At 43.2% G+C, this 14505-nt stretch overlaps 1 protein-coding gene across 1 annotated transcript; it reads right to left on the reverse strand.

Moving 5' to 3' along the window:
- Window positions 1-457: 457 nt before the first annotated feature.
- LOC139369918 (PAK4-inhibitor INKA2-like) lies at window positions 458-14213 on the reverse strand. Its single transcript, XM_071109201.1, has 2 exons — window positions 13825-14213; window positions 458-3978 (listed from the first exon to the last, which is right to left on the reverse strand). Exons 1-2 carry the CDS (start codon window positions 13858-13860, stop codon window positions 2896-2898), a joined length of 1119 nt encoding a protein of 372 aa, XP_070965302.1. The 5' UTR covers window positions 13861-14213; the 3' UTR covers window positions 458-2895.
- Window positions 14214-14505: the final 292 nt, after the last annotated feature.

A 14505-nucleotide genomic window follows, 5' to 3' on the forward strand; every position in this document is an offset into this window, starting at 1 on the left:
AGAAGAGCAGAGCAGAGTAGAGTAGAGCAGGGCAGAGTAGAGCAGAGAAGGGCAGAGTAGAGCAGGGCAGAGTAGAGTAGAGTAGGGCAGAGTAGAGCAAAGAAGGGCCGAGTAGAGCAAAGAAGGGCAGAGTAGAGTAGAACAGGGCAGAGTAGAGCAGGGCAGAGTAGAGCAGGGCAGACTAGAGTAGAGCAGGGCAGAGTAGAGCAGGTCAGAGTAGACTAGAGCAGGTCAGAGTCAAATCCTACTCGGAACTTTTCAGTAAAGAGAAGGCTGGATTATCGTTGATATATAAAACATATCCCCACAAATCTAAACGTAGCAAGACAGACAAATTGTTTAGAAGTATGTTGGGTCAACATTAGAATCACCCAATAAAAATTGGTCACCGGTCAAATAGTACATTTATGTTCAGATGATTACAAATTCAATTTCCAGTCAAGAAACCAGTCTCTTCAGAAAAAAGTTTAATTTACAAAGAGCCAGTGGAAGTTTTACAGTGCAAATTTACACTCAGGAACACTTTGAGGTTCGCAGAACCGCAGTTTTAACAACAGTGCTAAAATTACAATTATAGCTGTAAATATGAATAGGACTACAGGCAGAGAGAGGCTCATAGAGGCTCTTATGGCATAACAGTTTTTGTAGAGACCGTCCGTCTGTGTGTGTGATTTACTGAATATAATCCGACCTGAATATTGAAAGAAACCCATGTGTTTTCAGTACATGAAGAGATATTTAAAGGCCCAGTACAGTCAAAAACATGATTTGCCTGTGTTTTATATATATTTCCACACTATGAGGTTGGAGTAATGCTGTGAAATTGTGAAAATTATGATAAAGCCCTATTAGTGTAAGAGCTGTTTGAATAGACCGCCTGAAATTTCAGCCTGTTTTGGGGGGATGGAGTTTTGGCCTGCCTGGTGAGATAATAATGAGTGTTCCAAACCTCTCTGCCAATAACAACTAGTTTTCAGTTTTCCCTTCCCCACTCAGTCCTAGCTATATTTTTGATTGAGAAATTGCTCATGCTAAGAAGGTATTTTTGTTTCTTTTTGACAATTTTAATTGAAAACAATCACAGTAAGTTACTTAATTATTTCCAAGAAATTATTTGATATTGAGATAAAAATGGCTGCATTGGAACATTCATAATCATGTCTGTTGAATTAATGGATGGGGTGATGTTTGACTTCTCAGGCCACTCTTATTACTAGTGAGGGCTGAGGATTGTACTTGCACACCGTGTGTTTTCTAAAGAAGATAAATAGTTTTTGTAATTACAGTGATTTCCCTGAGGAAATTATATGTGGAGCTCAGCTCTGGAAAATGATTGCAAATGTTGCTAAACCATTCTAATGTTCATGCTGCTCTCTCAAATCTCTTCACAACACCTCCTTCATACAGTTTGATAAAGAGTGCTTGGTCTAACCACATATCTACCGGGTTCAACCTCCCTCTCTTTAAGTCCCTTTTTAAAATGACTTTACACAACGGCTAATCGACTTTGTTGACATCATGACATTTAGTACTGCATGTACATGTGGAATGGTTCACTGTAAACATTCTCCTCCTCAGTCCTCTGCTTTCTACATGAACTCTCCAGGCCCTGTCTCCAGGCCCTGTCTCCAGGCCCTGTCTCCAGGCCCTGTCTCCAGGCCCTGTCTCCAGGCCCTGTCTCCAGGCCCTGTCTGGCATTACATACATAGGACCTATACATGTAACTTCAGCATCACAGCTTAGGGTTGGTTTCAAAACACTCGACAGCCTACGCTGAATGACTGCACCTCTTGTCTGTGCTGCTAGCTTGTCCTTATGTAACTGTAGGCAGCCAGATGGTACACAGCTCTTTCGCTCTCACTCCCTCTCTCTCTGCCATGTATAATACACTATCCAGGAGGATTGGCTGAAGAGTCACGATGTTCCATCATGTCTGCATGTCTTTTCAAACAGCTCTTACACTAAAATGGCATTACAATCATTTTCACAACCTCATAGTGTGGAAATATATATAAAACACAGGTGAATCTATTTTTTGACTTGCACTGGGCCTTTATCCCTATCCTGTGTGTGTAGGTGGATGGTGAAGATGTAACAGAGGTGGTTCGGAACCAAGGAACCATGTGATGAGTAACCTTGCCTGAGACCCGAAGACCTGTGTTAGCTTCCCAAGCTAATACCTAGGCTTTACCTCAGCGGGCTAACAGTCTTGTGGTGTACAGGAGATCCAGGTTTGAACCCAGTCGGTCACACAGGCCACATCCCGATCCCTGAGTTAGGCTGATGGAACAATATTACACTCTGTGTGTATTCATCCAACCGTCTGACTCTGGGCAGCGAGGCAGAGAAGCACCTGTGGTTGTGTTCAGTGGCAGTTCAGTGACTGTTTCACAATGTCATAGATGAAACATTTAGTAGTGCCCATGCAGGATGTGTCACAACTGACAGAAGTACGAGATGAGGGTGGGGATACACTTGGGTATACAGTAGAATTCAAACATATGAAACAGGGTTGAGGTTTGAAACCATGATGATGCTGTAACAACTCGAGAGAAATTCAGAGCATTATTATGTCCATATTGAAGTACCGTATATTGTATAGTCCAGGGCACTTATGCACTCATTAGAATCTTATTAACTTTGGTGAACCCATCTATTAGAGAAAGTCCTGCTTGCTCTCACAGTCACAGACAAAAAGGTCTTAGGATTGTCAGACAAACAGTTTCCCTGATAATCTCTCTATTGGGAAATAGTCTGGATATTCATCCCTCAGTCTGCCTTTTCTCTTGGAGAAGGAGACAGACAGACACACAAACCTCCTTGTTTCCACCCAAGAGCTCCCAGCCAAATCCCCAACACCTGCCACCACCGCAGCATCCTAGAGCAGCGTCAGCATCACACCCACACAGCCGTGTTATAGTCAAACAAGGGCAGCATTTTCTCCATTCTGGCCCCTTGTCTCCTGTCTATGTAAAGCCCAGAGAACTGGCCCTGGCTCGTGGGATGTCTCTCCTCAGCCAACTGGGGACATGGCCGTCCCTTACCCTGCTGCCCTACACCTGCCCAGAATGGGAGGTAGAAGCTCCCCTTGGTCTGCTGCTTAGACACTTTCTTGGGCCTCTTAAAGAGCTCGGCCTCCTGACTCTCAGGGACCATCCAGCCTGGCCTCTCCTTAAGTAGCTTGTCCCTGTCGGGCCTCACACTGCGCAGGAACTTCTTGAAGATATTGGTGGTCAGAGAGACCTTCCTGCAGATCTCCTGGGAGCGGCTGAGACAGAGAGGGTGGGCCGGGGAGTCGGGCCTGTCGGTCCAGCCAATCATCTCCTCCTTCTCCAGCTCAGGCAGGTCCAGCCAGTTTCCCACCAGGTCGGCGAAAACGTTGTCCCCCAGCACCAGCGGCTGCCGGTTCCGGCTGTGGCTCATGAGCGAGGAGGTCCAGTCTCTGGAGTCGTCCATGCTGTCCTGGGAGTAGTCGCTGTCTAGCGAGGGGCCTTCCCTGGACAGGCTGTAGAGAATGCCAGGGAGATCCAATACCTGGCCTGAGTGAGCCGGCTGATGATGCTCTGGAAACACTTGGCTAAGACGTGGGCCACAGTACTCCACCTGTGAGGTGGTGTATCCAGACACTCTGCGGGGGAGAGGGAGAGGCTGGTTCTCACTCTCAGTCTCTACTGTCTCCAGGCTGGAGGAAGAGGGCGAGGTGCCCAGGCTGCTCTGGTGTCCCCCCCGGCTGGATGTCCTGACCAGGGGGGGCCTCAGGGTCTCATCGTGGCCAAAGCCAATGGTAGCATTGGGGCTGGGGATAGGGCCAGGGCATGTGTCCTCTGCTGGTGGTAGGGCCGCCCTTTGGACAGACCTCCCTGAGATGTCTAGCTGCTCTAGCGCTGTCTGCACCTGTAGAAGCTTGAGTTCCTGAAGAGCCCCCATCATGGAGTTCATCTGAGCATGGAGGCCATCTCCTGCCTCCTTCATAGACACCTGTAGAGAGGGAGAGGAGGGAGAAAAAAACAACAGGGAAATGGCTAGTTAGCTTCACAAAAGGACCCGCAAAACTCATCCATTCAAGCACTTGACCCATAACCTTCTGTCAAACATCGACCATTGTTTTCATTGCCCCTGTACGGTTGAACTTATGTTAGATCACAGCACCTCTTAGGACAAATAAATGCACTCAAGGACAAACCAAAATGTACACATGGTACTAACATATGAATGAATTCTTCCTTTAGTGTTGCTACAGTTAATCGCTCTCTGCACTGTTGCCCTTTTGTGTTTTGAGGCCACACATGGTTTGTTCAGTCACGTGACCCATTTTGAATGATAGGGCCCCCATCTGGCCTGAATATGCGAGAGGACCCTGTCGCCCGGCAGCTGTAGGGAGGAGTAGCACTGACTGTAGCTCTCTCTCTTTCTCTGGGCCAGCATCCTGTGGGACTGAGCTTACGTCATGTGACCATGTTGTAACTGTTTCCCCTGCAACCAACTAATCCCTGAGGCAACAACCTGACCCCATGTCTTGTTAAAAATGAAGTCATGCACCCTGACTCACTTTGATATGATTGTTATGTCTTTGAAATTAAGAATACACAGAGGCGAATGCAACCTATTAAAAGCAAAGCTGTGTGATCTTACGTCAAATGTAGCTTTACAGAAATATAAAAAGATTTGCGGATATCCTTTTGAGAATAGCATGTTGTATTCGAACATTTGAATAGCGCATTGGTAAAATTGATAAAATAATGGATAACATTTCAGTAGTCTGATCAACTATGGGTTTTCACTGAACACAGATCTCTCTGAATATAGACAGCTTTCACCCTAGAACAACTCCTCCACCTGGGTAACACAATCTGCCCACCATACCAACAATGTAACATTATATGAGATTGCTCCAACTCCCATTAGAATACAAACATCGAAACAAGTAAGATAAAGTGCTGTTCAATACAATGACATATAGAAAACCTCTGGTCTGTCAATGTTCTTGAAACTTTTACAGGGCAGACACATCAACATTCACCTTTATATCAATTAAATATTTCAATTTAAGGGGCTTTACTGGCATGGAAAACATATGTTTACATTGCCCAGCATATCTCCCTCCATACGTCCTAGATCATCAATCTATCCATGAGTCTAAGATCCTAATAAATCAATTTACCTTGTTATAACTTTCCCAGAAGTCTTTCCCTTTCTCCTCTCTGTTGGCTGCTCTGTCAGTCCGTCTCTGCTCCCCTCTCTCTCACCTTTCAAACAGCCCTTCCTGTCAGCCCCTATATGAAGCCCCTGCCAATCAGGGCCAGTGCCTGTCCTGGTAGCCAATCAACTGTGTGTCTAGACGTTAATCCCTAACTGTGGGGGTGGGTTCACTCAAGCACACATTGATTGACACAGACCGGGTGAGAGTCAGCAGCAGTGGAAGTGGTTTTTGGGGTAACAGCAGGGTAAGTTCGGGTGTGAGGGTCGTTATGGGGGCCTTGCCATATGTTGTATTTTTTTTAACCTTTATTTAACTAGGCAAGTCAGTTGAAAACAAATTCTTATTTACCTTGGCCAAACACTCCCCTAACCCGGACGACGCTGGGCCAATTGTGCGCCGCAATTATGGGACTCCCGATCACGGCCGGTTGTGATTCAGCCCGGGATCGAACCAGGGTCTGTATTGATGCCTCTAGCACTGAGATGCAGTGCCTTAATCCATCTAGACGTGGCGCAGCGGTCTAAATTATTGAAGAACGGGACGTGGGTGGGTGTCATAAATCACAAGGTCAGTGGTACTGTATCTGGGTACCATTAGTGCCTAGTGGGAAAGCATTGGATCCTGTTTTACAGTAACTAACACAGTAGCATATGACAGACAGGAGAGTATCACCAGCAGTGATTGAGAGGTGAATATAATAATCTGCAAGTTTGTCCTAGTGTATGACTGTTGTTTTTATGTAACGACATGTTAATAACATGTTATAATGCTTCATATGTAAAGAGCCCTCTTGAATCACATTGAAAATACTTCATACTTTCATATTGAAAGAGTAACTCAAGTTAATCTGCATGAAAAATAATCTGTTGAATTTTGTAATTTGTCTACTTTTAACCGTTGCAAGAGCCACTGCACTGACAAACGCTAAACTGGCCTTTCAGTCCCACATATTCCAACAAAGATCATTACGCATCAAGAAGCACTTGAAAAGGTCTCATAGAAGATGTCATTTGAATCAATACGCAGCTCAGCTGACATTTCTACTGAAAATGAAAAGTAACATCAGTAGGCCTACTCTGAAGCATATGGAAAGATAGTGGAATAACTTAGGGTATGAATAACATTGGCAAAGGTCATATAATATGTCTATCTAAGCATATGCTGGAGACAAAGGAGTCTTTGTTCCTGAGTTGCCATTATAGAAGGAGAAGGTAATTGGAACAATGAGGTCATCTCTGTGTTCTCCTGCGGTTCTAGGCGCTAACACCTATGGTTGACTTCATTAGGTATAATTAGCTGGAGTCTTTAGAAGCTGGGGAACAGACTGTATATAATTACGTTTTACTTCAAACCACATCAAAGTTCAACAAAATGATGCACACTTTCCCAATTACAGACATCTCCATTAAACAACGTGGCTTTTTCAAAAACATTACACCAGTATGATTCAAAAGACTACGTCACAAGGTATAGAAGTTAACCTTCTACAGCTTCACTACAACCCCTGTTTGGAGATGCTACTATTCATCCTATTCTCATGGAATCTAGCTGGCTAACTTGTTCATTTTTTAATGCCTTGCTTACTGCTCCCTTCTCCGTGCCCCCAGATTTTTATTTTTAACTAGGCAGGTCAGTTAAGAACAAATTCTTATTTTCAATGACGGCCTAGGAACAGTGGGTTAACTGCCTTGTTCAGGGGCAGAACGACAGATTTTTACCTTGTCAGCTCAGGGATTCGATCTTGCAACCTTTCGGTTACTAGTCCAACACTCTAACCACTTGGCTACTTGCCACCCCAAATCATATCCTATAGCTGGCATCAGATTTTTGCTGGAGACTGACTGAGTGACTGCTCACCCCCCTGTCCCCCAGGGCAGAGTACTGTACCACCCCAGATGTTTACTGTAATGTGTTGCAGAGATGGCTTGAGTCAGTGACTCATAGAATACGGCTGCTATTCGCCTCCCTCTCATATTAACTGGAACAGACAGGCGCTGCTCCACATCCTCCAGGTCGAAATCTGTGAATCAGGAGCTTCAGGGCATGAAACACTGTGTGGTACCATTAACTTAAGCAATGTCTCAAATACTGACGCTAAGTCCGCAGCTTTCAGTAATGTTAGTGTGCTAGCATTACTTCAGCATTGTGATATGTTACTGTCTGCCTGTAACTGTCAGCTGTAAGGGTTTGGGGAATGACTGAGTATGTATTGAGAAGTAAGAGTGCAGGCTGAAGGCAATGCAGCCATCCTCACACACAAACTAAAGCTAAATAGTCAATGAAGAACTCAATACTCTCAAACTCTGGGAGTAATCGCTGCCAGTCTCGAATTAATGTTGGATGATCAGCCATTAAAGGCCCAGTGCAGAACAATGTATGTTTTTCCTGTGTTTTATATCAGATTGCACAACAGCTTATGAAACTAACATTGTAAATGTGTGAAATTTTTTATCACTGTTATTTCCTGATAGTTGCTGGTTCAACCTTGTTCAACCTGGACTCAGGGGTAGACGTCACATAATGAACACTCAAATAGATATGTTATGTTAGGTTTGGTATGGTATGTATCAATTTGTGGATGTAACATGATATGTTACGAATTACAATTCGTATTATATTTTACGAATTACAAATCGTATGATACAATATGTTAAGAATTTGAAATACGGATGATATGTTACAAATTCCAATTTATTGTGGCTAATGTTAGCTAGGTGAGCTAGGGGTTAAGGTTAAGAGTTAGGTTAAATAGTTAAGGGTTAGTGTTAGGTTTAGCTAACATGCTAATTAGTTGCAAAGTGGCTAAAAAGCAGTAAGTAGTTGCAAAGTTGCTAATTAGCTACATTTGTTAGTGATGAGATTCAAACCCGCAAACTTTGGATTACTATACGTTTGTGTTTTTTCCTTTAGTTTTTGCCTTCAGTAACCTTCTGTCTTATGTAACCAAACGTAACATATCATATTTATTTGAGTGTCATGGATTTTCGTTTACTATGTCACGTCTAGTCTATGAGACCAGCCTGGCTGGTTGAAAATACAATCTACACAGGACCTTCTACTCAGCAGGTTTGCATGGGTGGGAGTTTCGGTAAATTGGTTAATAAACCAGTAACAAAGAGAGTTCCAAACCTCTCTGCCAATAATAGCTAGTTTTCAGTTTTCCCATCCCACTCAGACCACTCCCAGACAGTCCGAGGTAAATTCTTGCTTGAGAAATATTTTTTTACAAAAACCTATTTTGCCCATTTTAATGGAAATCGATTACAGTAAGGTACTTAATTGTTACCCAGAAATTATTTGATATTGATATAAAACTGCTGCATTGGGCCTTTAAAAGTTAAGAAGGTGATGATGTCAGTGCTTCTTTCTTCAAATTCCTATAAACTGTTCGCTAAAAGCAGGAAAGGAGTGTTCAGTTAACACACATTAGTCATTGAATATGCATGAATGTGAATTAAATCCAACCCAGCATAAATAAACAAACACTATATTGCGCTCAGTTGAGATTAGGGTCTGTGCTCTTACGTGTTTTCTCATTCAGTTAAGGAGAAAATAAATGCGAGCAAACCTGACCCAGTTGGAATGGTTAAAGCCGGCTCCCTGTATGTGTGGTTGTTCGCAGAACCCTCATAAGGGACAGTCAACTAAACACCCTTATTTAATGTCATGAACGTAAAGAGAGCCATTCAGTGTTGTTGACCAGAGGCAGGGGAAATGGGAGGCCAAGGCCAGCTTATCAAACCCTGGGCTTTTAGAGAGGGCATTATCCCATAAACACACGCACATGCACGCACACGCACACACAAACATCCCCACAAACCCCCCACACACCTCTCATTGAGTATGAATGGTAGGCTGTGTTGGTCAGGAGCAGTAATAGGATGTGTGTTGGGGGCATACAGGCCATGCCTCTGTACTAGAGATGGTCAATATGGACAAAAATACAATTGACACAATAACGATAAATAGTTTATTACATGAATGTGCATCACAGTTTCTTTATTACCCTTTAAACTACTACTACTAGTTTGATTGTTGTAGCCGTGTTATAGAGCAGAGCCCTGTTGTGGGGTGAGCCGCTGCACTGCGCTGACCATAGAGCAGGGACCAGAGGTGGGGTGAGCCAGACCAGGCCTCCTGGGGCATCTAACACTGGGAGGTGGTCTAATGGGCAGTTTCCTGGCCTGAGTGAAGCGGGAGAGATTACCAAGCTACTTCTTTGGAAGAACCGTTTTGGAGACGGTTGGTGATCCAATCTGGAGCCTTGGCTCACAATGACCAACAGCAGAACAGAAAGTCTGTACATGCTGTGTGCTGTTCAAGTGAGCATTAGTTTACTATCCAAACAAAATGCACAACAATAACAATATCAAATGTTACTGCATCATTGTACTGCAAACGCTCGAGATAATTGTAATTACTTTATCTATTTTTGACTTGTCTATTTAACTAGGCAGGTCAGTTAAGAAAAAAGTATTATTTACAATGACAGCCTACCGGGAACAGTGGGTTATTTGCCTTGTTCAGGGGCAGAACGACAGATTTCTAACTTGTCATCTCGGGATTCAATCTAGCAACCTTTCAGTTACTGTCCCAATGCTCTAACCACTACAAACCTGCTGCCCCAATAACCATGAAATGAATTAGGTCTTGAGCAACTTGCTTATGTTTTCTGTTGAAGAATTGACTTTCACTGTGAATCACATTCATCAGATCTCTGTGCAGATTGGAGTGGCATAAATGCATTAGTCCTTGTGGGAGGTTATCAGCGATCTCTGAAACACAATGATCACATCATGCAGCTGCCAATGTGACCTCGGCCAATTTTAGCTGAGGGGAAGGAAGGGCTGGCTGGAGAATGGAACCACAGGAGAGGCTCCAAACAAACGAACAAGAGACCACTGCTCAGACTCAGAGCCATACCACTACCAGCCCAACGCCCTCGAGGTAACAAAGAATAAACAAACTCTGTGAGCACAGTAGCTTGGCTAACCACCTCAGGACATAACCACATTGCCAGAGATCACCTCTCAGAAGTTCCATGACCTTTACGGCTCACTCACACCCTCCTTTGAATAGAATTCCAAATTGACAGCCAGTTAGTTTAAATGTTGTGAAGCGAATAACAGCTATAGAAGAACCATGAAATGTTAGTATCAATATCAAAAGCTTTGATATCCTTTAGTCTCAGAGATAACAGCACCATGCAAGTGTTCAACTGCCATTTAGAAGATACTCAGGGGAACATTGAAAAGGACTGAGTCTTTGTGTGACTCATGATGAATCATCGTCGCTTAGCAACATTGTATTGTCAGGAACGGAAGAGTTTGTTTTGCCATGCAGGACTTCCATATGAAAGGAAATGTAAGTAAAGAGTCATGGTTAGGAGATCTATCAGGCTCTGGTATGTTTCCAGTAGTCAGCACAGGTTTAAATAGTCCCAGATATACGGGCGGCTGGTAGCCAGGCCAGGTTAGAGCGTTGGGCCTCTGCTGCCAATGACTGGAACGAACTACAAAAATCTCTGAAACTGGAAACACTTATCTCCCTCACTAGCTTTAAGCACCAACTGTCAGAGCAGCTCACAGATTACTGCACCTGTACATAGCCCACCTATAATCTAGCCCAAACAACTATCTCTTTCCCTACTGTATTTATTTTATTTATTTATTTATTTATTTTGCTCCTTTGCACCCCATTATTTTTATTTCTACTTTGCACATTCTTCCACTGCAAATCTACCATTCCAGTGTTTTACTTGCTATATTGTATTTACTTTGCCACCATGGCCTTTTTTTGCCTTTACCTCCCTTATCTCACCTCATTTGCTGACATCGTATATAGACTTGTTTATACTGTATTATTGACTGTATGTTTGCTTTACTCCATGTGTAACTCTGTGTCGTTGTATGTGTCGAACTGCTTTGCTTTATCTCGGCCAGGTCGCAATTGTAAATGAGAACTTGTTCTCAACTGGCCTACCTGGTTAAATAAAGGTGAAATAAAATGTAAAAAAAAAAACAAAACAAATTGGGACAGCAACGCTGAGCTGGCAGGTTGGAAATATCTGCTGTTCTGCCCTTGAGCAAGGCAGTTAACCTTCTCAACAACTGCACCGATTATGTAGATTAAGGCATCCCCCTGCACCTCTCTGATTCAGAGGGGTTGGGTTAAATGCATTCAGTTGTGCAATTGACTAGGTATCAAATGAAATCAAACTTTATTTGTCACATGCGCCGAATAGAACAAGTGTAGACTTTACCGTGAAACTCTTACTTACAAGCCCTTAACCAACAGTGCAGCTCAAGAAGAAGATCAAATATTTACCAAGTTGGCTAAAATATAAAGTAATAATAAAAAGTAACACAATAAGAATAACAATAATGAGGCTATATACAGGTGGCACCAATACCGAGTCAGTGTACAGGGGTACAGGCTAGTTGAGGTAATCTGTACATGTAGGTGGGGGCGAAGTAACTATGCATAAGTAACAAACAAACAGCGAGTAGCAGCAGTGTACAAGAGGGGGGAGGGTCAATGTAAATTGTCCGGTGGCGATTTTTATGAATTGTTCAGCGTTCTAATGGCTTGGGGGTAGAAACTGTTAAGGAGCCTTTTGGTCCTAGACTTGGTGCTCCGGTACCGCTTGCTGTGCGGTAGCAGAGAAAACAGTCTATAACTTGGGTGACTGGAGTCTCTGAGAATTGTATGGGCTTTCCTCTGACACCGCCTATTATATAGGTCCTGGATGGCAGGAAGCTTGGTCCCAGTGATGTACTGGGCCGTACGCACTACCCTCTGTAGCACCTCGTGGTCAGATGTCGAGCAGTTGCCATACCAGGCGGTGATGCAACCAGTCAGGATGCTCTCGATGGTGCAGCTGTAGAACCTTTTGAGGATCTGGGGACCCATGCCAAATCTTTTCAGTCTCCTAAGGGGGAAAAGGTTTTGTTGTGCCCTCTCCACGACTGTCTTGGTATGTTAGGACAATGATAGTTTGTTGGTGATGTGGGCACCAAGGAACTTGAAACTCCCGACCCGTTCCACTACAGCCCCGTCAATGTTAATGGAGACCTGTTTGGCCCGCCTTTTCCTGTAGTCCACGATCAGCTCCTTTGACTTGCTCACATTGAGGGAGAGGTTGTTGTCCTGGCACCACACTGCCAGTTCTCAGACCTCCTCCCTATAGGCCGTGTCATTGTTGTTGGTGATCAGGCCTACCACTGTTGTGTCATCAGCAAACTTAATGATGGTGTTGGAGTCGTGTTTGGCCACGCAGTCATGGGTGAACAGGGAATACAGTAGGGGCCTAAGTACACACCCCTGAGGAGCCCCAGTGTTAAGGATCAGCGTGGCAGATCCTTGTCCCCTTTCAAAGTCCACTGTTCAGTTTGACCTCTTGACACCACACTTTCCCACACATAGTGCTGCGCTACCTACCAGCTAAGGCGGGTGGATCAGAGGGTCAAGTCAAGGTCTATTGCAGATGTTTGTCATTTTCTTGACATTACAGAGACCCCAGATGATAAAACAGTCCATAAAATGAGACATAACATCCACATGTACAATAAGAAGACTGTAGACTTGGATCATAAGGCTAAACTACTGCCCGTATTCTATTCTTTTCCACTCTATTCTAGTGCCCTTATACACACCCTTGCTTTTCCCCACTGGCATAATGGTACAGTGTACCTCTGTGCCATGGGTGTTCAGGGAACCAGGAATGGGAAGACACAGACAGACATGTGTGAACATTGGCATGGGCAACACAAGCGAATTCAGTGCAGACAACCCAGAAGCCACAGAAGAGTAATGTTGCAGACCTTGCATGCCTTGCCATGGCCATGTGGGTTAAGTTTAAATTAACATCCTTCACAGTTTAAAAGGAGTTTGAAGAGAGTGTATAGCCTATACACGCCTCGGTGGTTAGGAATATGAATATAAGAATATTAAAAGAAGCAGCAGTTGAATATGAAAAGAAAAGGCAGCAGGAAGCTTGACCATTCATTATACTGTACCATTTCTTCCCGTTCATGGCGCCCAGACGCATGCACAACGGTCTGCAAAAAGTACATGATATGATGTTCGCACTGAACTATTTGATTTGCTTGAGTAAACCATTTATAAACGGAGTCAATTGCACCGTGCCTTATTATGCAACCCCCCCACGTTGCAAAATCTGGTCGAAACAACGTTAATTCCACATCATTTCAACAAAATAATTAAATGGGGATGACGTTGGAATCAACGTGGAAAAGTGATTGGATTTGCAAAAAGTCATCAACGTTAGTCTTTAATTTTTTTTTTACACAACTTTTAACCTAAATCCAATGACATAGTGACATTTGTTGTTGATTTCACGTTAGTTGACAATTGAAATGTTGAAATGTCTGTGCCCAGTGGGCTAGCTGTATAACAATAACGAAATATTAACGTGTATATTTAGCTGCTGTTTACTCTTTTATTACCTAGTTGCATTTTAACTTGCAAAAATCTGAATGCAAAACCTGAATGTATATACTTAAATTGTATATCAGAACGGTATTTACAGTAAAAACAAAACAATCAAAACAAACATACATTGTATACTATAACATGCAGAAAACTCAAATAAGACAACATACCAGTTCCTGCTTCAGACGTCTTAAGCAAGTATCCATATTTTTTTTGCTCTGACTCGGGAAGCTGTCGTTCTATTTTTGTAGATGTAAGCTTTTTCAACTAAGATTCTAGCTCGTTCTTTCAAGCATGTCTCTAACAAATGTCACTCCCGTAGTATAGGCCATTAAATTGTGCGCAGAAAAAAATATACTTTGATAAAGAGACGACTCTCGTCCTGACGATGGAACGCTGTAAAGACGCTCTTGTTCTGGATTGCGCGCGTCTTGTCATGTGGATTCCAAAGGCATGAACTCTAAAATCTGTCACTCTGTGTATATCTGTGTATATTTAATGATTGTTAAACCCAAAGCATGCTTTAGGTTTGCACGGCTGCCTGTCGATATCTCCGACTTGTCATCCCATGCCTTGCTTACAGTGTGCAACCTATATTTTTTTCTCATTCATGAGAAGCGCTTCGGTTGATCATCCAATGAGGTTGCGATTTTTTATTTCGCACAGTGCTGACGCTGTTGGAGCCGTAATTAAAAAGGCATGTATTTGCAATAGAGGTCAGGTTATGCGCTATGTCCTTGTGGTATTGAAATGAATCAATCTACATTTAGTTGAAAATATATAGTAGGTCTATATGTTGACAGTATTTTAGACTATATAAAATACACATTTGAATGAACTACAGTAACAAT

The sequence above is a fragment of the Oncorhynchus clarkii genome, chromosome 17 (genome assembly GCF_045791955.1).
Source record: "Oncorhynchus clarkii lewisi isolate Uvic-CL-2024 chromosome 17, UVic_Ocla_1.0, whole genome shotgun sequence".
Taxonomy (NCBI): domain Eukaryota; kingdom Metazoa; phylum Chordata; class Actinopteri; order Salmoniformes; family Salmonidae; genus Oncorhynchus; species Oncorhynchus clarkii.

Bases quoted from the DNA above. Each gene is read 5' to 3' on its own strand.
- LOC139369918 (XM_071109201.1), bottom strand. From the start codon at position 13,860: ATGGATACTTGCTTAAGACGTCTGAAGCAGGAACTG. The intron at 3,979-13,824 runs GTATGTTGTCTT...CCCTCTCTACAG, and splicing joins GACGTCTGAAGCAGGAACTG to GTGTCTATGAAGGAGGCAGG.